Source organism: Xyrauchen texanus, chromosome 19, assembly GCF_025860055.1.
Source record: "Xyrauchen texanus isolate HMW12.3.18 chromosome 19, RBS_HiC_50CHRs, whole genome shotgun sequence".
Taxonomy (NCBI): Eukaryota; Metazoa; Chordata; class Actinopteri; order Cypriniformes; family Catostomidae; genus Xyrauchen; species Xyrauchen texanus.
Genome location: NC_068294.1, coordinates 21245818 through 21273743, shown reverse-complemented (window position 1 = coordinate 21273743; position 27926 = coordinate 21245818). Strand labels below are relative to the sequence as shown.

The 27926-nt window shown below is 38.3% G+C and overlaps 1 protein-coding gene across 3 annotated transcripts in view; it reads left to right on the top strand.

Annotated features, from left to right (window-relative positions):
• LOC127659894 (ETS-related transcription factor Elf-1-like) overlaps positions 1–21411 on the top strand; it is a 67465-nt gene extending 46054 nt beyond the window's left edge. For 2 of the 3 annotated variants that reach the window (XM_052149868.1, XM_052149867.1), the window contains exons 2-9: positions 33–444; positions 9412–9580; positions 11087–11194; positions 11368–11529; positions 13013–13096; positions 13703–13895; positions 13988–14311; positions 18566–21411. In XM_052149868.1, coding sequence (XP_052005828.1) covers positions 373–444; positions 9412–9580; positions 11087–11194; positions 11368–11529; positions 13013–13096; positions 13703–13895; positions 13988–14311; positions 18566–19367 — 1914 coding nt within the window. In that variant the 5' untranslated portion in view covers positions 33–372 and the 3' untranslated portion in view covers positions 19368–21411. The remainder of the gene's footprint in view (positions 1–32; positions 445–9411; positions 9581–11086; positions 11195–11367; positions 11530–13012; positions 13097–13702; positions 13896–13987; positions 14312–18565) is intronic. The other variant, XM_052149869.1, reaches the window with a different exon arrangement.
• The last annotated feature ends 6515 nt before the right edge of the window (positions 21412–27926 follow it).

Sequence of the window (27926 nt, the reverse complement as noted above, 5' to 3'; positions counted from 1 at the left end):
TTGCCTTTGTTTCTCTATTTTTCCCCTTAAAGGTGTAGATGCCCCAGACACACCTGGAGCAGCACTGTGTCTCAGAGCTAGAAGAACCCTCCTCCATCACGCAGTCTACATTGCTCTGAATTCTCCACCACCCTGTTCATCACTTCAGCTGGAAAAAACTTCAGTGGTGTGCAAGACCAAAAAGAGAACACTGTTTTTACCTAACAGTGCCTCTCATTTTGTGGAAACGGTAGATTACCTCAGCAGTGTTGCTGCCACAGAGTGCTTCCTGTGCCGAGGGGTGTGGTGCGGAGTTAAGCAGTCCGGGTAGTGTGCAGAGGGGTAGGAACCCTCTGCCCATCAGCCAGTGTCCTAACCTCTCCCTACAGCACCATGACCACTGCGGTCCAGTCCAGCGAGCTCGTCTTTGAGTTTGCCAGCAATGGGATGGATGAAATCAATCAGGTACATCACTATCAAGCTTGTTGTGTTCATTAATGATCAACCAGTATGCTTATATTTATGGCCAATGTCAATACCATGATATAGATAGCAGAGTTGCTGAATGGATATATGTAATATATGTACACTGGCAGCCAAAAGTTTGGAATAATGTGCAGATTTTGCTCTTATGGAAAGAAAATGGCATTCAACTGTGATCACACTGTATAGGCAGGCCATTAGTAACGTGAAAAATTACTATTACAATCAGATTTTTTATTTTTATCTTAAAATACTTCAAAGAGTTCTCATCAAAAAATTCTACATGTGCAGCAATGACAGCTTTGCAGATCCTTGGCATTCTAACTGTCAATTTGTCCAGATACTCAGGTGACATTTCACCCCACGCTTCCTGTAGCACTTGCCATAGATGTGGCTGTCTTGTCAGGCACTTCTCACGCACCTTACAGTCTAGCTGATCCCACAAAAGCTGAATGGGGTTAAGATCCATAACACTGTTTTCCAATTATCTGTTGTCCAATGTGTTTCTTTGCCCACTCTAACCATTTATTTTTGTTTTTCTGTTTCAAAAGTAGCTTTTTCTTTGCAATTCTTCCCATAAGCCCTGCACCTCTGAGTCTTCTCATTACTGTTGTACATGAAACTGGTGTTGAGCGGGTAGAATTCAATGAAGTCAGCTGAGGACATGTGAAGCATCTATTTCTCAAACTAGAGACTATGATGTACTTATCCTCTGGTTTAGTTGTACACCTGGCCTTCCACATCTATTTCTGTCCTTGTAATAGCCAGTTGTCCTTTGTCTTTGAAGACCTTAGTGTGTACACAATTGTATGAAATCATTTTCAAACATTGTATAGCCGTCATTCTTCAAAACTATTATTGACTGACGAGTTTCTAGAGAAAGCTGTTTCTTTTTGGCCATTTTGACCAAATATTGACCTTAAGATATGCCAGTCTGTTGCATACTGTAGCAACTCAAAAACATAGACAATGTTATGCTTCATTTAACTAACAAAATAGCTTTCAACTGTTTTTGATATAATGGCAAGTGATTTTCTTGTACCAAGTTAGCAATTTAGCATGATTACTCAAGGATAAAGTGTTGCAGTGATGGCTGCAGGAAATTGTGTTCTGTCTAGATTTGATCAAAAATTACTTTTCAAATAGTAATGGTGCTTTTTTACATCAGTAATGTCGTGACTATACTTTGTGATTAGTTGAATGCCACTTTGGTGAATTAAAGTACCAATTTCCTTCCGAAACAGCATAATCTGTACATTATTCCAAATTTTTGGTCGCCAGTGTATATACACAGTATATATACAGTGAGGGAAAAAAGTATTTGATCCCCTGCTGATTTTGTATGTTTGCCCTGACAAACAAATGATCAGTCCATAATTTAATTGGTAGGTTAATTTGAACAGTGAGACAGAATAACAACAAAAAAATCCAGAAAAACGCATGTCAAAAATGTTATAAATTGAATTGAGGGAAATAAGTATTTGACCCCTCTGCAAAACATGACTTAATACTTGGTGGCAAAACCCTTGTTGGCAATCACAGAGGTCAGACGTTTCTTGTAGTTGGCCACCAGGTTTGCACACATCTCTGGAGGGATTTTGTCCCACTCCTCTTTGCAGATCTTCTCCAAGTCATTAAGGTTTCGAGGCTGTCGTTTGGCAACTTCCACAGATTTTCTATTGGAAATAAGTTCTGGAGACTGGCTAGGCCACTCCAGGACCTTAATGTGCTTCTTCTTGTGTTTTGGTTCATTGTCATGCTGGAATACCCATCCACGACCCATTTTCAGTGCCCTGGCTGAGGGAAGGAGGTTCTCATCCTCATTTGACATGGCCCCGTCCATTGTCCCTTTGATGCGGTGAAGTTGTCCTGTCCCCTTATCAGAAAAACACCCCAAAGCATAATTTTTCCACCTCCATGTTTTATGGTGGGGATGGTGTTCTTGGGGTCATAGGCAGCATTCCTCCTCCTCCAAACACGTCGAGTTGAGTTGATGCCAAAGAGCTCGATTTTGGTCTCATCTGACCACAACACTTTCACCCAGTTCTTCTCTGAATCATTCAGATGTTCATTGGGAAACTTCAGACGGGCCTGTACATGTGCTTTCTTGAGCAGGGTGACCTTGCGGCCGCTGCAGGATTTCAGTCCTTCACGGGCGTAGTGTGTTACCAATTGTTTTCTTGGTGACTATGGTCCCAGCTGCCTTGAGATCATTGACAAGATCCTCCCGTGTAGTTCTGGGCTGATTCCTCACCGTTCTCATGATCATTGCAACTCCACGTGGTGAGATCTTGCATGGAGCCCCAGACCGATGGAGATTGACAGTTCTTATGTGTTTCTTCCATTTGCGAATAATCACACCAACTGTTACCACCTTCTCACCAAGCTGCTTGGCGACGGTCTTGTAGCCCATTCCAGCCTTGTGTAGATCTACAATCTTGTCTCTGACATCCTTGGACAGCTCTTTGATCTTGGCAGTGGTGGAGAGTTTGGAATCTGATTGCTTGATTGCTTCTGTGAACAGGTGTATTTTATACAGGTAACAAGCTGAGATTAGGAGCACTCCCTTTAAGAGTGTGCTCCTAATCTCAGCTCGTTACCTGTAAAAAAAAAGATACCTGGGAGCCAGAAATCTATGATTGAGAGGGGCTTGAATACTTATTTCCCTCATTAAAATGTATTTCAATTTATAACATTTTGACATGAGTTTTTCTGGATTTTTTTGTTGTTATTCTGTCTCTCACTGTTCAAATTAACCTACCATTAAAATTATAGACTAATAATTTTTTTGTCATTGGGCAAACGTACAAAAAAGAGCAGGGGACCAAATACTTTTGATATAGTACACACACAAAATAATATTAATGTTTAAATGAATTAATAATAATAAAAAAACAAATACAAAGCATATTTGAAACCAGAAAATTTGCAATATCCATTGTCAAGGTTGTTAATTGATGAACTGACTGCATTGTATGCGATCAGTTGGGCTATTGACAGCCACCGACGATCTTGAAATTGCAATATTTTGGCCTTATCTGCTACAGAGGGTGGATTGTTCCTTCATGACAGATCCTAAATATATTGGTTAGTCAAAAAATTTTATTAGGCATGTAATCGTGTTGATTTTCTGTTTAGTTACTGTATTTGTCCTTCCAGCTGCACTGGCCAAGTTTAAAAGAAGGGACAGGGGTTTTGTGAAGGGTGAGTGGAGGCAGGCAGCCCTGCTAGCATGAAGGGAGAGGAAAATGAAGAGTGCACAGAGAGGTTTGGGAGATGACATTGTGGGCTGTTGGAAGGTTTCAAATGGAAAGATTGAGATGTAGGAATTGCCAGTCAGCCTAAACTCAGTGTGTCTTATTCCTACAAGAGTGAGTCTGGAAGCAAAGCTGGGAGTAACAGTTGCATTTTAATGCACTTTTAAACTTGGCGTCAATTATGTTTGTACGTATGCCATTGTGTGCTCATTTTCATGTGTGTACATGGATGTTCATATGTTTGCCATGCGTCCATTCTGTCTGAGCTCAGTTCATAGCAATATCCTGATCTTCATCCTATGTGTATGTTTGTATAGTCATGTGAATGGATCCAGTGTGTCAGCTCTTCTATGTATCCCATGCCTCTTTTCTTACAGACTGAAAGAGAATGGCTGGCTAGATTCAGGCCTAACCTGCCCAACTTGTAAGGCAGCATGGGGGAAGAGTCCCATTCCACCCAGAAAACGACTATTGTTTTGAAACAACACTTGCATCTCAGTAACTCCCTAAACCCACTCACTCTACTGGCAGGTTACAAATGCTCTACCAAACAGTCTCAGATATCTTTTTGAATTCCACTACAAACAATAGAGCTGCTTTTTTGGGGAATGTAAAAAAAGACAAATCCTGCCAATTTATTTGTTTGAATCTCAGTGTGTGTGTGGGCACTGTGGATGTGAGATGTGTCCAGCTGCTTGTCTGGACTGTAATGATTAGCCGTACTGCACTGAATTTCACAGAGTCAATAATTGCCTCCATAAGTCAAATCATCTTGTAATGGGAGTGAAATGGTATTAAGCCTCTGTTTCTGTGTTTAGCTACTGTGCTCAATAGCAGTAGTGTACTGTACTGAGATAATGTTTGCTGGTAAAAAATAGGGTTGCACAATACCATTTTTAAAAACAGAGTATGAGTACAGATATTTTTGCTTGCGTACTTGCCCATACCGATTATTGTATTTTTAGTAATGCTGTCCATATTCAAGTATAGTACAGAGAGACTAATGATATGAGTGTTGCGTGTTTAACTGTTGACATCCAAAACTGGACGCTACAGCTTCTAATGACCAAAAGCATCTTACAAAATAATTACAATATTTTCTCTACCTTAAAGGGAAAGTTCACCCAAAAATGATACTCACCCATCCCAGATGTGTATGACTTTCTTTCTTCAGCAGATCTCAAACAAAGATTTTTAGAAGAATGTTTCAGCTTTGTTGGTCCTTTCAAGTGAATGTTGCCAGAAGGTCTTTTTACTATAATTCTCCACTTACATTTTCACATTCTTCTTTTGTTTTTTGCGATTCATATTCTTTGTGCACATTGATAACTACTTGACAGGGAAGAGGATTTATATTGAAAAAAGAATTTGATCTGTTGCTCACCCACAATTATATCGATTCTGAACATATGGATTTAACCACTGGAGTTCTGGACACCATTCACTTGCATTGTATGGACCTACAGAGCTGAGATATTTTTCTAAAAATCTTAATTTGTGTTCAGCAGAACAAAGAAAGTCAAACACATCTAGGATGGCATGAGAGTGAATAAATGATGAGAGAATTTTCATTTTGGGTGAACTATGCCTTTAAGTTATTTTTAAGCATAACAATGTATCAGGTATGAGATACTGTAGTAAAGATTGGAATCATATCAGTTGGCTTAATTAGTGTAGTTACTTAAGTCATGTCTTTCTCTGAAAATTTGTATATAAGTTATTAAATGTGAAATGCCTCAAATCTGCTGACATTTTATTCTGCTCCTGGTTTTTTTGTGTGGCAATGTGAATACAACAAATGTTGTATCAACGCTACATGGTATTGTCTTTTGGTGTCTTGAGTATTTGGTAATAAGTGCAAATACTAGTATGTGAGCACAGTATTGAACCTGATAACAATATCTCTTACTGATACCAGAGCTGGGCTTTGTCATATCTTGCATAGCAAATATTCGGGAAAGCTGTTTGTAAACTAGGTTTATTTTTCGAATCCGTTTGGTGGCGCTAGTTGCACAAAAATTACACACTTCCGATTGAACTGTATATTAAATATCAAATATTTTTGGATTGGCTGCGATTATGTGGCATTTTGCAGCATTTTTGCCATCATTGTGGAGAAATTGCACAAATTTCACACCTGGTTAGGACACAGTGTTCGAGATTGACCCAAGAATCGGAAATTGGACTCCACCGCTTCAAGTGGGTTGTTTGTATTGCATCTGTAGGATAGTCTAGCATAGTGCATTGCGAGAACTATTAGGTAAAGCAAAAGAGAGTGCAAAACAGCGGAACATGCAGTATGCTATCAGCTTTATTCACACAGTAGGAACACGGAACTCAACTATGCAAATGCATGATCTTCATCTGATGTTTCCCTTTTAGAAATGTGGCTGATAAATAAAAAAAGGATGTTGCATGTTTATGACAGTGTCAATTCTTTCGAATGAGACATTTTCTATCTACTAATGTGCAACTGTCATCTACTCACATACATGGAGATGCGTATTTGTCAAAGCTGTGTTGACATTGAAATATGCAACATATATTAACGCAGAGCTATTAAGTTTTTTTTTTTTTTTAAGGTTTTTTTACCCTTTGCTTATGTCCTAATAAATGGACCTAATGGCAGATTCCATTAATTTGATGGTCCTTACAAATGGCATCAATTGTTTATAGACTCAGATCAGACAGGTTCTTCTATTTTGCATTGATCTGTCAAGCAGTATGAGAAAGGCTATGTAAACTGATCACAGGTTTTTGCATAATGGTGATATGTGATGTCTGTAGTACCACAGGGTGGGAGACTAAGAGGGAGGGATTGGATGGATGCAGAGACCAGAACTGTCTCTTGCTTACTCAACAGTCAAGGCGTGTGAGATTCACCCGTGTCTGTCTCACCTAGTTAATACACTTCTCCAAGTACACCAATGACTGGTGCAAGAGTTCTTCAGAAAAGAGTCTCTCTATGGGTATTCAAGAACACTTGGATGCAAATCTGTTTATCAAACGTAGTCATACTCGCACTGTATTTGCATTATATAACAAAATATCAAACCAAATATTCATTTTAATTAAAGACAGCACTTTTCAAGAAAAATGTAAGTCTAAAAAATAATACAACAATACAGTATGCTAAAATAAAAATAAAAGTATATAGACACATACTTGTTGTCAAATGTCATAATTATCCATAGTTAATGTGATGAATTATTCCTGTGGTTACTCTGCTAGGACACCTGTGCTAACTTCGGTTAAAGACCAGTTGATTAAAAGTAATTGCAAAAATGGAAAAGTGAAAAAAGTTAATATTGAAGTGTAGTTCGAGAAAAAAATTATGTTATCATTTGTGTGCAGATGCCATTTGGTTTGAGGTTTTGTTATCTAATGCAGTGACATTCAAACATTTAAGGATGGCTCTAAATGCCTAAAAATGGCCACACACTATAAAGGCACTACTAAAGTACTTCAAAATAATTGTGTTTGATGTAGTACTATTAAATAGCTAAATACATGTGTTGCATTTGTAATGCATGGTTGCTGTGTATTCTTCCAGTGAATTATTTTATAGTAGTGTGGAGTTGGTGTCACACTGACTGTACTGAATGTACTATACTGGCCTTGAATTGAGTGAGCTCTAGAGAGCCAAAGGCTGCAATAACATTTTGACTCAATGTGTCTTGCAATCTAGAAGTACTATTTTACATTGATCAGATATTGGTAAATGTTGCCGCCTTTGTAGTTATTCTTCTTGGCCAGGAACAATGAAAGTATCGAAGTACCTGTGCGTCATCATGTTGTTTTAGTTTTGCTCGTCTTCAGACACAGTTGCGCAACTGGAAAATAATCAACTGTACTCTGCTGCCATCCTGTGGTTACATTACACACCAACACACATATACTTTTAGGCATTTTCAATTCCCATTGATTTTCTAATGGGATAGAATACATCCTGATATGTAAGGCAGTCACTTGTCATGATCACAATGAATGGATGCATAATTTAAGCAGTCCACACTCAGCCATAAAGTGTCAGTTGAAAGGTCACCAGTGCTTGTTTTGAATGTACACACACGCGCACACACACGCACACACGCGCGCACACACACATACGCACTGTAAACAATCACTCAGTTGCTACTGCAGAAAACCTGTAAATACCAGGACATTTTTAAATTGTGACTATTTTGGGATAAAATTGGGATATTTTTTTTTATAGAGGGTTTAATATTTCAAGTTTTTAGGCAGCAACTATTACAGGGACATTCTGAGTCAAATTGAAGGTCCTGGGCTAAATTTTTTTCTTTAAAAAAAAATGGGTCAGTAATTACTGAGTAATCCATTATTTTGTAGAGGGGACTCAGAATGACAATTTTTGCCTATGATTTTGGAGCAAAACTACAGGTAAACAAAAATAACCTCAGAAAGGTGGCAGCATCATTATTATATTTTTATGCAGAGATCCAGTATATAGGTCTATTACTAAAATCTGTTTACTTCAGCACCCATTGATGCATTATATGCAATGTGTGAGTCCAAAAATAGGATAAAACACTTTTTTTGTGGTGTTTTTCCAATGTTGGAGTGAAATATTGTATTGAAATCTCAATATCGCTTTAGATTCTGGTTCAAAACATACTTTGCTTTTTGATTATGTATCTTAATTTGTTTTAACCTTAAAGGAATATTCCGGGTTCAATACAAGGTAAGCTCAATGGACAGCATTTGTGGCATAATATTGATTACTACAAAAAAGTATTTTGACTCCTCCTTTTCTTAAAAAAAAAAGAAAAAAGAAAAAGAAAAAAAAAAAAAGAAATCTGGGTTCCAGTTTGGCACTTACAATGGAAGTGAATGGGGGCCAATCTGTAAATATTAAAATACTCACTGTTTCAAAAGTATAGTTACAAGACATAAACAATATGTTTTTTTAATGTGATTTTAGTATGATAAGATCACTTTCTAACCTTTTCGTGTAAAGTTATAACCAATTTTACAACTACTTTGCCATGACGATGTAACGTCAACAAACACTAAAATGACTAATAATGATGATTTAAACAACGAATAAGAGCAGTCCTGACTCATCCTGAGCGAGAAATGAAGAAAGACAGAGGAGTGGTATATTTTGGCAGGAGGGTTGAACTGATTGTGGCAGGGGATGAGGAGCAGTCTCCTGTGGCTTTGGAATCCAGTACCAGCTATTTCCTCTGTTCCCCCTTGTGCAGTGTGACCGTGATCTCCACCCTCACTTAGGAATGCTACAGTGGAAATGAGGAAGCCTGGACTGGTGTTCCTGGCATGGAGCTCACGAGAGCAAGCAGGGTTATGTGGATTCATTTCTTCCTGGAACTATCATACGTCTGTGTGTTTACACCATGTAATCGCATGATAACACATAGGCCTGTCTCTGGCTTGTTGTTAGGCTAACACGTAGTAGAGTCCAAACAAATCACTAAACTGGCTAATGTTAAAGCCATTATGAATGGACCATTAGCTGCGGCCGTTGTGAGTATGAGTAACCAGGACGATTGTGGATTAGAGTCAGTCATCTATGGGGAAGAGGCATATTCATGTATTTTAGAGCAATTATGGTGCACTTTACTGTCTTTCTACTAAAAGCATTGCACAATTGTGAGTGTATTGGCTTGAATTTAGATCAATGATGCATTTATCTCTGTTTGTTTCCCAACAGCTGGATGACCCTTCAGTGTTCCCAGCGGTGATCGTGGAACAAGTGCCCGCCGCTGACCTCATGCAGGTATACTCTGGACTGGAGGCTGATGAGGTGACTAATGGCATCATGGTGGACTCCATTCAGGATGTGGTGGAAGAGAACATCATGGGAGATGTGGGCCTGTCTGGTAAGTGCAACACGATCACAATCATAGCCGCTATTTACTGTGGGACTTTTCGGCGTGGCTGATTTTGTCCCCACCACTTAATGAACTCATATTGAAAATGGGAAAAAATAGCTAATGGCTGGGATGTATCTAATATAGAGGAATCGTCAAGCAAAACTTTCAGTTTTTAATGTTTTGATGTGTGTTATTAATATTACAAAAAAAGCAATACAAATACATGTCCATTATTTATGTACATCCATTGCCATAGAGTTGCAATATTGTTTTATTAAAACAAGCTTAATTTTCTGTGGGATCTGTGGCCAACAAGCCATCATCCTATTATCACTGGTGTTTTAATGATGATATTATTAAATAATACAGTATATACATTAAAAGTTCATTTGAGCACTTTTTTTTTTAATGTAAATAAAAGCCACTTGATGCACTATTAAAATTGTCATTAACAGTATTATTTATGTGGCGTCACAACCAGTCCTTCCCCTGCACACTGTCTGCACCACTTTTTAAATAAACACACACATATGGGTGTTTATGCAACTTCAGGCAATTACATGTCTCGGGTTCATTTTTATTAAATCTAAGAGATTAGTTAAATGAAGGTTACCTTAAAACAAACTTAGAAACTTTTTACCAGGCCTTCATCATTTATTTGTGGTACTTTTCAGAAGTTTTTCCAAGTATAGATTTTGTTGTTTTAGACCCAGACCCAGATGTTCAATATTAAACTATGATTATTATAATTAAAACCATTATAAAATAAAATAAAAAAATTACATGTTTAAAACTATGATAGTCTAAACAAAGAGTGAAAAAACAAAACATTTTAATATTTAGTGTTTGAAATTATTTTTAACCCAATCTATTTAAAAATAAATGACATTTGTCCCACAGTTGTTGCATCATTTCCGATTTACCAAACAATTTTGTTTCTAATAATTTCTTGCAAAGGTTAGTGTTAACCAATTAACAAAAGTGTCAATGAAGAGCACACTTTAGATGAAATATGAGACGTTTTTGAGATGTTTTTGAAGAAAACAAAGAAAAATCAATTAAATATTACTTTGAGCAGAATATGTTTTATTGGGCGTCAGCTGTAATTTTCAAATTCTGCAAGGGGTGTGAAAATATTATTTAATCCTGTGTATTTAAGAAATCTATGTGTGTGTGCGTGTGCGCGTGAGTATTATAAAATTAGACTTTGCAAGAAGATTTGTCGGATATTTTATTTCAAAAACGGTGGTAGGAATTTTAATGACTTTCAGGAAAAATGACAAAAATGACATAAACCTCGTTTTGTGCACATACATACACTGTTGGACATTAGTGTGACTAGACAAATTAAATCTAGTCAAAGTCTGATTTTGCTTTCTAGAAATGCACAAGGCTGAAAGTGCCTGAAGTTGAAGAAACACACGTATACACTATAAATAAGTTTTATTAGCGAAGTATATCTGAAGTATCAGAGAAACGTGTTTAGTAAGTGCTTGTTGTGTTTGTCCACAGTAGAGACCTCAGTTTCAGGTGGAGAGGACAATATGGAGACCATTGAGGCGGCAGAAGCCCTGCTGAATATGGAATCTCCAAATAACATCCTGGACGAAAAGCGAATGAGTATGTGACGATTCACTGTCTGTTTACATGGTGCTGTTTATTTACCTTCCCATCATGTTAAATCATTAAGCACACACTGGTCCTATTTTTCATGCATGTTTATGTTTTTTCTGAATGTTTGTGGAAGCAGTATTATAAACAGCCTCTCATTCTTGACCTCTGCTTCTCTGTAGTTCACGCATATGGGACAATGCTGGACTCCGACCTGACCTACATTTCCCTGCGTCCAGAGCAGCCCTTAAATGGCTGCATGGATGTTCATCTGGATGAGGAAACATCCTCCATGGATGAGAACCCTTCAAAGTACCCCTCCAAGCCTGCCAGGAAAACCAAAGGTACTTGAAATCTCCAAAAGAGGGCAGTGTACACCTCAGTCTTTATCTCTTGCTTTCCTGAATTAAACTAAACACTAGGTGAGACAAAAGAATACAAAAACAGCCTAAATCCCTTTTCACAGTGCCAGCGACATTGTTCCTGGATGTCGCTGGTCTCTGTACTGTGAAGCGGCTATTAGGTGTTCCTGCATATGTCGTTCTAACGTTATTAGTTAACTGCACGACTGGCCATAGCTTTAAAAAAATCTAATCACAGATGTGATGTACTGCCAGTAAAACTAAGCTATCATTCTAATATGACAAGGAAGAAGTTCTCTTGCCTCTAAAAATGAACATTCTGCAAGTGCTTTCGGCATTCTATTTAATAAACCTTCATTATTTCTACATATAATTAAAGGGACAAACAATCTATCAGTACCTGAATCAAACTCACTCAGAATGCCAATAGTTTCTGACACGGTTTTCCATGCATCATTGTTTTATTACATCCATGTATGCGGTTATAGACAAATGATAGAACAGTGAAATCCCTCACAGCATTATAACTTCTCCTCTGTCTTCTTTGTGCTGGACACCAGTATCTCACTGGAGATGGATGACGTGAGCTCCTCTCCTTTTCTCCCATTGGTAGTCGCTCTCGAATGTCGGTGGTCATTTGCATAAATTTAAACTTACATCAACTTTGTTCTGTCCCTTGCCACACCCACATATTGTTGCCAAAGATCACTGTCGCTCGTGTCGTCTGAAATCGCACTGCATTCATTGAAAATGAATGAGGTCCTGTCTCTTTGTTGCTGTGTGTTGTTGGTGGTGTGAACGGGGCTTAAAGGAATAGTTCACACTACATTTTTAAATCACTAATCATTTCCTCACCCTAATGCCATCCCAAATGTGTATGACTTTCTTTTTCTAAGCACAAACGAACTTTGAAGGTCCAAAAATCATATAAATGGAGCATAAAAGTAATCTTTATGACTCCAGTGGTCAAATCCATATCTTCAGAAGTGCTAATGATAGGTGTGGGTGAGAAACAGATACATATCATAAAATAATAATAATAAAAAGTATTTTTTTTTTTTTACTATCAGTCTCCACTTTCACACTCTTCATCTTTTGTTTTTGACCATTCGCATTCTTTGTGCATATCGCCACCTACTGGGCAGGGAGGAGAATTTATAGCAAAAAGGACTTAAATATTGATCTGTTTCTCACCCACACCTACAGAGCTGAGATATCTAAAAAAAAAAAAATGTTATGCTCACTAGAAGAAATAAAGTTATGCACATCGTGGATGGCATGATGTTGAGTAAATGATGAGAGAATTTCCATTTTTGGGTGAACGATCCCTTAAAGGTCTCCCAGTCAGACAAAGCTGGTTAGGATGTCTATTTTTTGGGGGGGGGGGTGTATGTGGATTGAATGGTTAATTCATTTAATAAATAGACTGTTACTATTTTTCAATCTTCTTTGAATCTTTTTGCAGTGCGTAAACCTAGACCAGTGCGGCCTTGCTCTCCCATCTCCAATCCCTCTCTCCCGTTGAAGAAAAAAAGCAAAGAAGGCAAAGGTAAGCATGAGCTCACACCGCAGCATGAGAGTAAATGGGGAACAAGTTGGAAAGTAGCAGTTCTCTCTCTCGTATGCACCATGCATTGCTCTTACCGGGGCTTTGCTGCCGGAGAGAGGCAGGACTGGGGCTGCTTAATTGATGAGGTGCTCTCAAAGTGCTGCGTTTGTGAGGGAACTAAAAGTGATAGTGGGCTGTAGGGCACATCGATGCTGTCCCGATAAAGGCCCCTTATGCATGCGGCCCCTTCCCAGCTCAGAAAGGAGGCCGGTCGCATACATATACATCACCCTGACATGCCGGTCTGTTCTCTCTCCAGCCCCTTCTGGCAGGGTAGCTGTTTTTAACCACTTCTGGCCAAAGCACACGATAAACAAGAATAATCTACTGCCAAGCCCCTCTAATTAATTCCTAGCCCAGCGTTGGCTTTTGCAAAAGAAGAATTGATTTATTAAGGTTATGAGAAAGAATACAATAATTGCACCTCTGCCAATTCCGGTTGTTAAATAAGACCTGTGGTATAGGGTGTGAAAGATGAAAGGTGTTTAAGAAGTCTAAACTTTTAATGAGTCAACAGAGGACTATAAAAGACACTTGATGTTGCAGGTAACACTATCTACCTGTGGGAGTTCCTCCTGGCCTTGCTGCAAGACAAAAACACCTGTCCCAAATACATCAAGTGGACACAGAGAGAGAAGGGCATTTTCAAGCTGGTGGACTCCAAGGCTGTGTCTAAGCTGTGGGGCAATCACAAAAACAAGCCTGATATGAACTATGAGACCATGGGCAGAGCACTCAGGTGAGCTAATGGCTTCAAATGCTTATCACCCAGAGGGACCAATCATGCCAGAGGAATTGCTTTTCCTGACCTCCTACTTCTTTCTCTATTAGATACTATTACCAGAGGGGTATACTTGCCAAGGTTGAAGGACAGAGGCTTGTTTACCAATTTAAGGAAATGCCCTCAGATCTGGTCATTATTGATGAGGATGATAGTCAAGGGGATGACCCCAGCCATGGGTACGGACGGAACGTGGGGCGCAGTACATCACGCGCACAAGGGAGAAACTCTGGAGGCACGCAGGTGAGGTCGGTAAAGAGAGAGATGAGCCCCGGGCTGACCAGAAATGGAAAACAAGCTGATCTGCTTCAGACTGTCCATGTTCTTCAGCCAAATCAGGGAGCTGCTGTCCCAGCGCCAACACACTCAGTAAGGTGAGAGACGTGTGTATGCACAAACAGGAGCACAAACAATGACACCCGCACACACCAACAGGAGGTGTATAGACTTGAGTTTTAATAAATAAAAAGATTATGTTGAGACAGTCTACATATAAATGTAGTTCCCAGGGATGTCAGGAATTCTTATAGTCCATTGATATTTAGATTAGTTTGCTACTATTTTTTTTACTGCGAAAAATGAAGCATGCCATTTCAAATTATTTGAAATAAAAAAACATATTCATGCTAGCATGGTTTACATGTAGTGTTAATCTTGTCTACTGAATTTCTGATGGAAATGTACATAGATGAATGTGTTTTTTTTATTATGTCAACAATAACAAAGAAAAATCTAGAAAGAATTGATTTAAATAATACTCATAGTATGTTGGGTATACATGACCTAAAAAAAAGGTCACGTAGGTAAAGGTGAGCTAAAACCCATCAAACCATTAAAATAATTAGCTACATTTTACACATCCTATACATATATATGAGATTAATCTGCTATGTCCACAACATAAACATCATTTTACAACTTACATTCACACAGACAATGAAGTGACTAGTCAAATTGCATAGCTTGCATTGTGAATACACTGTCTGTAACAAAAATAATACACTACAAGGAACGCAATATCTAAGCGGTCTCAAACACAGGCTGTTTCTGAAATCATTCACCCGTTCACTCATTCAATATTTCCTATATAGTGAATGGCAATGAGTGCTCTATATCAGCAAGGAGTGAATGAAATGAGTGAGTGAATTTGAATGCTGATGTATCCACCGAGCGTTGAAGAAAGAGTTGTAGCTGTCCCAGAAACAACTTAATTACATTTGTACTTTTATATTACATGCACATTACATTGAATAATAATATAAATAATAATACAAATAATAATATTTGATGTTCTTAAAGAAGATATTATATTAATACAATAAATCTTCATTCAGTTTGTAAGTTTTATATACGTTCATGCATACATTATTGAATTTATTTATTACGTTTTAGTATCTTTTAACTCTGATTCAACCTGGGAAGCATTTTTGGGTGAAAATATGAAAAACTATGGGAACATAGCACCCTCATGCGACCATAAAGCAGCACTTAAGTTATCATAACCTATATGTGAAACCCAAATAGTTGAATCATCCACTAAATTATCATTTCCACTGTGTGCATTCTCTTGATTTACAATAATATCACCCCAGTGAATTATTTAGTGAAGAAAGAATTATTTAATCTAATGACAAAATAAAACTCCTCATCATAACATCATCTTTATAAAACAAAATATATATTTTAAAATGTACAGTGTATCCGGAAAGTATTCACAGCGCTTTTCCACATTTTGTTGTTACAGACTTATTCCAAAATGGATTAAATTCATTATTTTCCTCAAAATTCTACAAACAATACCCCATAATAACAACGTGAAAGAAGTTTTTTTTTTAAATCATAGACAAAAAGAAAAAAACATAGACAAAAAGAAAAATGTACATAAGTATTCACAGCCTTTGCCATGACACTCAAAATTGAGATCAGGTGCATCCTGTGTTCACTGATCATCCTTGAGATGTTTCGACAACTTGATTGGAGTCCACCTGTGGTAAATTCAGTTGATTGGACATGATTTGGAAAGGCAGACACCTGTCTATATAAGGTCCCACAGTTAAAAGTGCATGTCAGAGCACAAACCGAGCCATGAAGTCCAAGGAATTGTCTGTAGACCTCCGAGACAGGATTGTATCGAGGCACAGATCTGAGGAAGGGTACAGAACAATGTCTGCCGCATTGAAGGTCCCAATGAGCACAGTGGCCTCTATCATCCATAAATGGAAGAAGTTTGGAACCACCAGGACTCTTCCTTGAGCTGGCCGCCTGGCCAAACTGAGCGGATCGGGGAGAAGGGCCTTAGTCAGGGAGGTGACCAAGAACCCGATGGTCACTCTGACAGCGCTCCAGCATTTCTCTGTGGAGAGAGGAGAACCTTCCAGAAGAACCACCATCTCTGCAGCACTCTACCATAGGCCTGTATGGTAGAGTGGCCAGACGGAAGCCACTCCTCAGTAAAAGGCACATGACAGCCCGCCTGGAGTTTGCCAAAAGGCACCTGAAGGACTCTCAGACTATGAGAAACAAAATTCTCTCATAACCTGACCAATACCATGCTTACAGTGAAGTATGGTGGTGGCAGCATCATGCTGTGCGGATGTTTTTCAGCGGCAGTAACTGGGAGATTAGTCAGGATCGAGAGAAAGATGAATGCAGCAACGTACAGAGACATCCTTGATGAAAACCTGCTCCAGAGCACTCTGGAGCTCATACTGGGGCGAAGGTTAATCTTCCAACAGGACAACGACCCTAAGCACACAGCTAAGATAACAAAGGAGTGGCTACGGGACAACTCTGTGAATGTCCATGACTGCCCCAGCCAGAGCCCAGACCTAAACCCGATTGAACATCTCTGGAGAGATCTATAAATGGCTGTGCACCGACGCTCCCCATTCAACCTGATGGAGCTTGAGAGGTCCTGCAAAGAAGAATGGGAGAAACTATCCAAAAATAGGTGTGCCAAGCTTGTAGCATCATACACAAAAAGACTTGAGGCTGTAATTGGTGCCAAAGGTGCGTCAACAAAGTATTGAGCAAAGGCTGTGAATACTTATGTACATGTGATTTTTTTGAACAAACTTCTTTCACGTTGTCATTATGGGGTATTGTTTGTAGAATTTTGAGGAAAATAATGAATTTAATCAATTTTGGAATAAGGCTGTAACATAACAAAATGTGGAAAAAGTGAAGCGCTGTGAATACTTTCCAGATGCACTGTATCTATTTGGTTTTGGCTCACTATATTTTATAATTTTATTTTAATCATCATATTTTTCAAATGTATTCAATACAGTCAGCATAAAATAAACATTGCAGGAATGAAGGAATTCTGTAAGATGTTGTCTCGCTCGCTTGCGTGCTCTCTCCTGGCTTGTTAGTCCTCCCCACGGTGGATTATGGGCAACAAAGCATTGTCGAGTTTACATCCAATGTACACGCCAAATTAGAGTTTATTGTGAGTAAGAATTAGTGAACAAATTGTTCACTAAAAATTCGGACACTACTGCAAAATGGTCGACACCCGAAATAGTACACTATACACCAATCAGCCACAACATTAAAACCACCTGCCTAATATTGTGTAGGACCCCCCCTCCCGTGCCACCAAAACAGCACCAACCCGCATCTTCCGAATAGCCTTCTGAGATCCTATTCTCTCACCACAATTGTACAGAGTGGTTATCTGAGTTACCGTAGACTTTGTCAATTCGAAACTAGACTGGCCATTCTTTGTTGACCTCTCTCACCAACAAGACATTTCCATCTGCAGAACTGCTGCTCACTGGATGTTTTATATTTTTAAATACATTTATATTTTAAAGTAAATTCTAGAGACTGTTGTGTGTGAAAATTCCAGGAGATCAGCAGTTACAGAAATACTCAAACCAGCCCGTCTGACACCGACAATCATGCCACGGTCCAAATAACTGAGATCACATTTTTTCCCCATTCTGATGGTTGATATAAATATTAACTGAAGCTCCTGACCCATATCTGCATGATTTTATGCACTGCACTGCTGCCACATGATTGGTTGATTAGATATTTGCATGGGTGATTGTTGGTGCCAGATGGGCTGGTTTTAGAATTTCTGTAATTGCTTTGAATTGACTAAGAATTTATTCAGAATAGTGCCAAAAACAAAAAACATCCAGTGACCAGCAGTTCTGTGGACTAAAACACCTTGTTGAAGAGAAGACAACACAGAATGGCCAAACTGGTTTGAACTGACAAAGTTTATGGTAACTTGGGTAACCACACTGTATAATTATGGTGAGAAGAATAGCATCTCAGAATGCTATTCTGAGATGTGGCTTGGTGCTGTTTTGGCCGCACGGGGGTGGACCTACACAATATTAGGCAGATGGTTTTAATGTTATGGCTGATTGGTGTATAGTGGATAGGTGCGATTTTGGATAAAGCAACAGTCATTTCTAAAAATGTTGCTAATACTTCAGTATATTCATTATATGCTATGAGCTTAGGAAAGTTTTTTTACACTTTTAAAGTTTACTGGATGCTTTAATAAAAAATTTACAATATTTACATTTTCAGCAAGCTATCCTAGCCCATCCCATTTGTTTCATTGGAAGTGTTTTCGGTTGGTAAACCCATGTTTCTCTGTCTTCCAGGACTATTAATATGCCAGGCTCTGTTCCTATGGTCCTCACATCTGGGGTACAAGGAGGAGGTCCAGTCACCCTGCAGACCCTGCCCCTGTCCTCTGTCCTGACCAATGCAGATTCCTCCACTCACGCCTCCCCGCCTCGGGTCATTCTCCACACTGTGCCTTCCACCAGCCCTGGGGGTAAAGATGTGCTCACCATCCAGACTGCCTCTCTGACAACTGACAGCATCCAGCACCAGCAGCTCCTTGTGTCTCTGGGCTCGCCCAGCGGAGGGGTCATTAGCACCACGCCACAGCAAGCAGGGTCTCTTAATGGAATCACCCGCCTTATGACCCTCAATGCCAATGGGCAGCCCGTAGTGGCCCAGCAGCCTGGAACAGTCATCGCCACTGTTCTGAAGCCCAGCGAGCTTCAAAGCCTGCAGGTAAAAGAGGAGATCCTTGACCCCCACTATTTTCAATCTCTGGTCAACAGCCACCCCACCATGGCCTCATACTGCAAAGAGGAAATGGATGATGGAGTGGCGGAGTTAAACTACAGGACTGTGATCATCAGCAGTGCAGGTCAAGAGCTAAGTCAGACTCTCAACGGATACTCAGACATGTGCTCGCAGCTGGCCAGCAGCCCCAGTGAGGGTCTTACCCCTGTGGAGGAGCTGGAGGTGAGGGGAGAAGTGGCCCTGCATCAAGAGCCTGAGGCCAAAGATCTGTTGGAGACCTCTGAAGGCCTGCATGATCTGCCGGTCTCCATACAGATACCTGCCTCCCACTTCATACAGGTAAAAGCGGAGCCTGCTGAGACCTAAACTATGAGCAAAAGCAGAAAAACAAAGACGTGATTTATTTTCAGTGGAGCAGATGATATGCATTTTATTGCTCTCGATTGTTAGAATCGGCTTTGACCTGAAGACTGTTATTTACTCAAGGCGATCGTGCCTAAATCGGAACATTTAAGGGATAGTGACCACAATGTTATAAAAGTTATTTTGGCTTGCTCTCTGTCACCCACTCCAAACCCAGCAGAAGAGCAGCCGTTCTCTAACCAGGGATATTCCCACCATATGTGCCAGTTGAGATGTTCTTTCTCTGCTAACTCATCTCCAAAGACTTTATCCAACAGAGGGACCAAACGAGGAGTTGGTGGATAGCCAAAATGAAACCTACAACACACCATTGATTTTAGAATAAAGACCACAGTTGCTTGGGACTTGCAAGATAAAGAAACATTTGTTTCTCTCTGATGTAGCTCCATTCCCATGGACTTCAAACCCCCAAAAGTATGCCTTTTGGAATAAGACTGAGAGTGCCTCATGAAAAGCCTGCAGGTGGTTAATACTTTGTTTTGGAACTGATGTTTTTAAGGGGAAAATTGTATGATTCACTCTGTTTTTGATAGTGAATTATGACATTATCTCCTCCACCCCATATAATAATGCTGATCAGGTTAGTAGCTTGCCATCGCACGCAAATGTAAAGCACTGTGGAAATGGACATTGGGCATTCCCTGTCCAAAGAGACAGTTCAGGTAGACTTTGTTTGTATATAGTAAACGACTAGAGAGTATAGTGACACATTCCCAAATCATCTGCTAAAGTATTTCCCCATTATATTCTTGTTAATATGAAATGGAACACAGTGTGTGTGTGTATATATATATATATATATATATATATATATATATATGCACACACACACAATTGAGATTAAATTTATGGCCACAAATTTATTTATTTTCTGAATTTCTAAATGTAAAAAAAAAAAAAGAAAGGCTTTTTTTAAACGAATGCAAAAATGCGGGGAAATAAATATGCAGTATGTAGGGCTAATTTTACCCATAACAAAGAAAGTCCAGTATGGTTATTGCAAGTTGTATTTTTCAATGTAAAGCATTCCATGTAATCTGCACATCTTTCATATTCTATCTATTTTTCATAAGGGGATACAAAAGTAGTTTCATGAGACTGAGCTTTATCATGCTGTTCTTATACACTGATGTGTTTAAATCCATTTTTATAGAGCAAACTTGTTATAAATGCTGTCCTTTGGTTTCTGCCTTTTAAGTTGACATACTTTTACCCCATATCAACTGTGTATCACTCGAACGATGCGTTCCCTAACACACCTGTTTTTCAGGACAATGTTTATCATCGACTCTCGAGCACAGCTGGTGCTGTCTGTGACATTTAGTCTGATGCTTCTAGGTAGACTTGTTAAATGTATTTATTTGTAGTGTTGATGTAGTCTTCTGTCTACGGCCTCTGTTCCTTCCTCACCTCATTTATATCCAATGACTCTAGAGCACACTTTCATAATAGATGTATTTCCACTAGAAGACAGTGTGGATGTTGCAGCCGTGTTGATCCTGAACTAAATTTGTTGTAAATTAGAAGTGGCTGAAATTGTGGACTCCCTGAATCCCAGATCCTAGGCAGCAGGTCTCTGCCTATAATTCATTTTGACTAATACAGGAGATCTGCTAAATTTTTATGGTGCCTATCTGACAATCATGGCTACACCATGTATTATGCAATATTACGTCAAGACAATCTGTGACCTCGTTCATAATGTAAGAAAAATGCTCTATGCACTGCAATCTGGCCAGCATGTGGTCTTTATACTTGCTTTGTCTGAAATTGTTGACCACAGGAATATAGATCATTAGATTATGGGTAAAGGTATGCCATTGCTCTTGCTTTAATTTCATCTTGCCTTTTCTTTGGGGCTTTTCTTTGTTTTTGTTCTTATAATGTTCTTATAGTAGATTAGATTTGTTTTCTTAAAAAAATAAAATGGAAAAAAAAAAAAGACAGCCAAAGGAGACGAAATATAATAAAACAAATTTTGCCTTAATGGAAACTTGTGATCTGTTCCCTTTTGCCATGGAAATTAAAACTCAAAATCGCAGACTGACTGTGTAAACATCACAAAGCCCACAAGGCTGATGCAATCATTGTTCCATTGTTTTAAAACAGGTTTACCTCCTGGTGCATCTCCTCAAGCGTCTCTCCTGTTAACGTGAATTAACAGAGGTCAGATGCAATCGCAGGTATCACACAACATCTTGCTGAGAATCAAGTCTGCTGCGGGGAGCTCTGTTTCCAGCCATATGTGCTTCTATTCTGCTTGCCTGCTCCGTCTGGAGATTCAAGAGTTCTGTGGCAACTTCAGTTTAAGGCAGAATGAGTGCAATCTGTTAACAACAGGAAGTAAAGTGCCAAAAGGAGTTAATTGAACAATCAGGGATGAGAAGCTAAACAGTGCCCTAATTTGAGCGAGTGAAAAAAAGAGCATCAGCATTTTTAATGTGCCCGCCACCCTTATGATTTTACAATCCATTTTTCCAGCTTTCTTGTGGGCAAAGGATCTGTAAACAGCTAAACGCTGGATTTGGGCTATCATCTCACAGACTGCGAGAGGACACAAAACACTTTCCTGCTGGTTTTCACACCTGCAGGTCTGTGTATGCCCTGACTTGTGGCAAGGATAGAAATTATGTTTGTGATTACTCGGTGGTATGGGGTTGGAAAGGTTTGCTGTGGTCTTATATTCAGGGATGTGTGTGTGTCTGCTGATGGAGCCATCTGGCAGCTGGTACATGCTGGAGCTCTTACCACCAAGTCTACTATTCACACACAGCTGCAGATTACACAGCATTCTGAACCCTACAGGCAACACTGAAAAACAAAACATCCACAACAACACAATACCAGAACTGTTAAAGGCAGCTGTAGCCACATGTATGGACTGAGCAAATGGCAACAGGAAGGGTTATTAAAAACAGCTGGCCTGTGAAAATTGGAAGAGAATTTATCCCACTTCTATAAATATCATGTATGGTATAAGGGTAGTTGTAACATAGATATGAACCTTTTTGATCCAACGTCAAGATTTCTTGTTAAAGGTGTAGTTCACCCAAAAATGAAAATTCTACTTGTACTCATTTAGACACCCTCATGACATCCCAGTTGTGTATGACTTTCTTTCTTCTGCTGAACACAAACAAAGATTTTTAGAAGAATATTCAGCTCTGTAAGTCCATACAATGCAAGTGAATGTTGACCAAATCTTTGAAAGTAAAATTAATTCATACAAATCTAGTGGTTAAATATATATCTTCTGAAGCAATATGATAGGTGTGGGTGAGAAACAGATTGGGTATTTATGTCCTTGTTTCCCCCCTATAAATTCACCTCCCTGCCCAGTAGGTGTCGATATGCAAAATTAATGTGAATAGCCAAAAACAAAAGAAGAAGTTAGTGAAAGTGGAGACTGATAGTAAAACAGGACTTAAATATTGATCTGTTTCTCACCCACACTTATATCCACTTCAGAACATATGTATTTAACCACTGGAGATGTATGGATTGCTTTTATGCTGCCTTTATGTACTTTTGGAACTTCAGCATTTTGGTCAGCATTCACTTGCATTGTATGGACCTGCAGAGCTGAGATATTCTTCTAAAAATCTTTGTTTGTGTTCAGCAGAAGAAAGAAATTCATACACATCTGGAATACATGGGCGTGAGTAAGTGATGAGAGAATTTTCAATTTTGTGTGAACTGTCCCTTTAACGCATATATACAAGGGACATTTTAGGTCAAGTAACAGCTTATTTCTTTAAAAATTTTCTCCATTTTAATCACTGTTTCACCATGTGAAAAAAGAAACTGTGAAAGTATATTATATGCAGTAAAAATGGATAGTTTAGGTCCTTGATGCTGATTGGTCAATACAACATTACAGCCATGTAAAAATATCCCTAAATATATTTTATTTTTATAATAATACAGTAACAGCTATGATGGAAAAACACCTGTTCACCAAGTTACTGTATATATCACTAATAGAGGCCATAGAGAACCTTGGTGTTCATTCCTATATTGTTGTATTTTCTAGCACAACAGTGTCCAAAAACTTTTTCAGCCATCTTGGTTCTGGAAGTTTTTTCCCAAAGGGATTTTATACAATTCTTTATTGAACCAATGAACCAAACTAACTAGGTGAATCACATTACAAACTTTGATTTTCAAATACTTTTTTGTTTCAATCAATCAAAAGACAAAGACAAGATTGTCTACATAATGTCTTTAATGAGGGGATGAACTACAATCTCAATTAAGACTTATGATATTTATGATATTAGTAATAAAAAAAAAATAAAAACAGTAATATATTTGTAAAACATGATCATTTCAATCCTCGTTCTGACCCTCTGTCAGAAACGCTCAGTTTTGGTGCTGCCGTAAAGTGGACCGTAAGCGCCCACTTTTACACCATCTCACTGTTCACCGCTACTGGGCTATGGAAGTTACTCAATTTAAATTAGGCATTGATTTGTTACTGTGGAGGCTGTCAGATGCAAATGCCTACCAGAGTGTGACATTACAATGTGAAGGAAGAAGAGGTAGAGTTGTTTTGGCAACTTGGTTTCAACTAATGCTCTTTTTGCAGTGAGGAGGAAGTTTTGAGTTCTGAAACTTACAGTATTATTTTATGGTACAATATAGTTCAACAGAAGCATATCGATTAATAATCTCAGAGCTCACGGTAGGTCTTTCTTGAAAGGTTTATAAGTTATTGTTACAATTAACTGTCTATTTAAAAAATGTATGGGATTTGTACTTCCGGAACCAGACTGTTGCATTCCACTGAAAGAAACTGAGTGGGGCAAATCAGTAAAGGCAAAGGCTCGGCCCTTTATTATAGCCCGTTTACATCACAGCCATGAACATGATTCGCTGCTTCCTATTAAAGGGAGGGATATTTTCATTCTAGAGAGCACTTTACTGGACAAAGTGAACGCAAGATGAGTCATCAATATTTTTGGTCCATTTGCCACATGAAAAAAATGGAAATTATAAACCTGTTAAAACTTAATTTGGTCAACATTTAGGAGTACACGAGCATATATAGTAGATTGCCTCAGAAAGACATTCACTAATAGATACAATGCTTTAATATAGTTTTTATTGATATTCTATGTAGACAATTGATGGGAGAATTAATTTATATCACTTTGTATTAAATTGATATCAATATTTAATGAAATATTCAAATGAAAAGTAATATAAAACTATATATAATCACGTGTCACAATGGTTTAGCTGTGGTTAATGTATATTTAGAAATGTTAAAGAATTTCTAATTTCTTTCATTAAAAACAACTGACACCATACATAGCATTTATATTTTTCCGTTACCATGACAAAAATATTATCTTTTCACATGTATGTACAGCTAAGACAATGAGCTGCAATATGGGTTTTGATTAAAACTTTGGATTATGAATGTTTTATAAGCTTAAAACTCCACCGGGTCAAAACTGACCCATGAATGCAAAAGGTTTATGCAGATTTTGAATGCAATAAGAGGGTTAATATGAGGTCATAAAACTCCAGATAAGCCTATAATAATTGTAGAAGCATTAGAAAATAGTTTTAAATGAAGTATAGCATGTCATACTGCAGAATACGGCTTGGCATGTCTTGTCAACAACCTATTAATAATGAAGTCAGAGGCGCAAAACCCATGTATGCAATGCACCCCCAAACGCAAGGCAAAAACATTCAAGGGGGATCCCATGTTGGTATTTTATATATCCTCGAAAATGGGTAGTTGCACCCCTGAGTGAAGTAGCATATTTTAATCATTTTTATGAGCTCGCAGTGATCGGTGTTTCATTCCTGCATATCATAAGATCTATGACTAATCAATAACCCTGGCATAGTTACATTTTTATTTTATTTTATTTCACCAGTGTCACTCCAGAATCTTTACATCAACACAGCTGGAAAAATCAGCTTAAGGAACATTCTATTTTTAAAGCTAGACGACAAGTAGCTGGAGGCCCTTGACATGCTTGAAGAGCGTACGTGTTTATTGCATCATGGCCTCTTTCGAGTGAGGAGTGGCGGGATGGCTGAGGGATGGTGATAATTAGAAATCTGCCTCTAGTCATGGGCTGCGTTAAGATTACTCACACACCAGGATACTGCTGCTTACTAGAGATGGGCGATACCACTTATATTCTTTTCGATTTGATACCAATAATTTCAATATTCAATATTGTCCATATTGAATATTGTCCAATAGTGTCCAATATTGTTGATTTACATTACATTTATGCATTTGGCAGACACTTTTATCCAAACCAACCTAACGTGAACTTATTACAGGACAATCCCCCTGGAGCAACCTGGTGTGAAGTGCCTTGCTCAGGGACACAATGGTGGTGACTGTGGAATTGAACCGACAACCTTATGCTTACCAGTTCTGTGCTATAACACACTATGCCGCCACCACCACACCTTGTCTGCTTGATAACGATACCAATACCAATATCGATACTTTATATTAAATCAATTAAATAATATTAAAATATCAATTTTAGTCATAATTCAAGTCATTATGGTTTTTGTGTTTATTGTTTTTATGTTTATTTTTATTTAACCTTTGTGAGCCTAAACAGAAAATTGTTAGAATTCTGTTTTGTTTACCCTTACAAAAATGTACCTGGTTTCACTACAGTAATATAGTTAAACCATATTATTTAGTTAAACCATAGTTAGCCTACCACACAATTAACCATGGTTACTACTACAATATTACTGTTATAAAACCATGGTTTCAGCCATAAAAATAAATAAATAAATACTTATTAACACCAATTACACACAATTATTATAAGAAATTTTATTTTAGGGTGAATTTACTCCAGAACTGTTTCTCTGATTTTCTCTTATTACATCTACACTGATCCCTTTTGTTTGAACGAGTCTTGTGACTGTGCAAACGCTTGTCTGCTTGTGTCTTTCAGTTAAGATGAGTGGAAGAACAAATAGTTCCAAACCTCCCATCCTGCCAGTGACGTGCGGTGATGTCTTAAAGAGGCTAGGCACTGAGTTATGAAAGCCAGATTACCTGATTTATTGTTTAAGCTAATAATACGTAATAACAGTGAACGTTATGCACAAGCGCGGCATATCAAGAAATGTACAAATCAGGATGTATATCGTGTACACTCTCTCTCTCTCTCTCTCTCCATCACAGACACACACACACACACACAAGCTCGTAAACAGTGAACGTTACACACAAGCGCGGCATATCAAGAAATGTATATGTATTTTATATATGTTTTATATATAATATATACGATTTTGTTAATATATCTTCATTAGATATTATTATACAAAATTCAGTAGTCAAAACACAGAACATATAACAGAACATAAGTTATTTTTTACAACATTATGTGCTTATTTTTTATGTGCAATCTTCATCTTTATAACAGAAGATACAATACAACAATCCTTTACCTTTTCATTGTGGTAGGTTATATACAGCTTCCTTTGCTCGGTCAAGTGCAAGGTCGATCCGAGATTTTCCAAAGGTTTTCAGTGTAATTTGACACTGGATGTGAGCTGACGACTTTTCATGCTTGGTTAAAGCTGCGGGCAGGTTGTTCAAATCACAATATCCCGCTGAAGTCCAAACAGTCTGACTGGTTGAAAAAAGCAGGCAGGGATAGCAGTACAGCCGCTGATTGTTAGCACAACCACATAGCCAATCTTTTCTTACATACCAATCAGTTTGAAATGATCGGATAATTTTTGGGCCCTTTTGCTGTACTAGTCCATATAAGGCTGGCGTAGACCTCCCTCTTGCAATTAACTCATATTTGGAATTAAAATCGAGCTTGGAAGTTGGAAAAAATTTTTAATTCCGTGATTACGACCGGTGCTGTCATTTTGATTTTGAATTTTGCGGGGATTAGGCATGTACGCTAGCTGTGGTGTAATGACGTTAGCTACGCAAATGTCCAGGAATATCTCGATTTTAATTGGTCCATGTCTGATACGTAACGGAGATGATTACGGGCATAACATATTTACGTCAAAAGGCACAGCAGATTTGTGCTTTTTGCCTTACATGTTAAAGAATACAGGATCGAAGTGCGCATGCGCAACATGGGTTTTCCGCGTGTCGTCTGCAATGAATGGACCGTAAAAGCACTGCTTATTCTACCATTTGTTTTTAGTTGATTATGCGTAACTGCTACATTTGTCATCATAACGTCTAAACTATTGGAATAACACACATATTGCATATATAAATCACAAGAATAAAAAGTAAAAATACAAGTACAAGTTTATTATTTAATAAACATTTTATTTTTGAATTTTGGCAGGGTAGGCAGTGCCTAGTTTGCCTACCCAGACCGCACGTCAGTGCATCCTGCACATATTTGCTAATATAGCCTAATCCTTTTTATGTCACTTTTAAGCTTATTATTATTGTTCATGTTCATGGCAACCAAATAATAATAATAATAATAATAATAATACTAATAATATCTCTAGTTA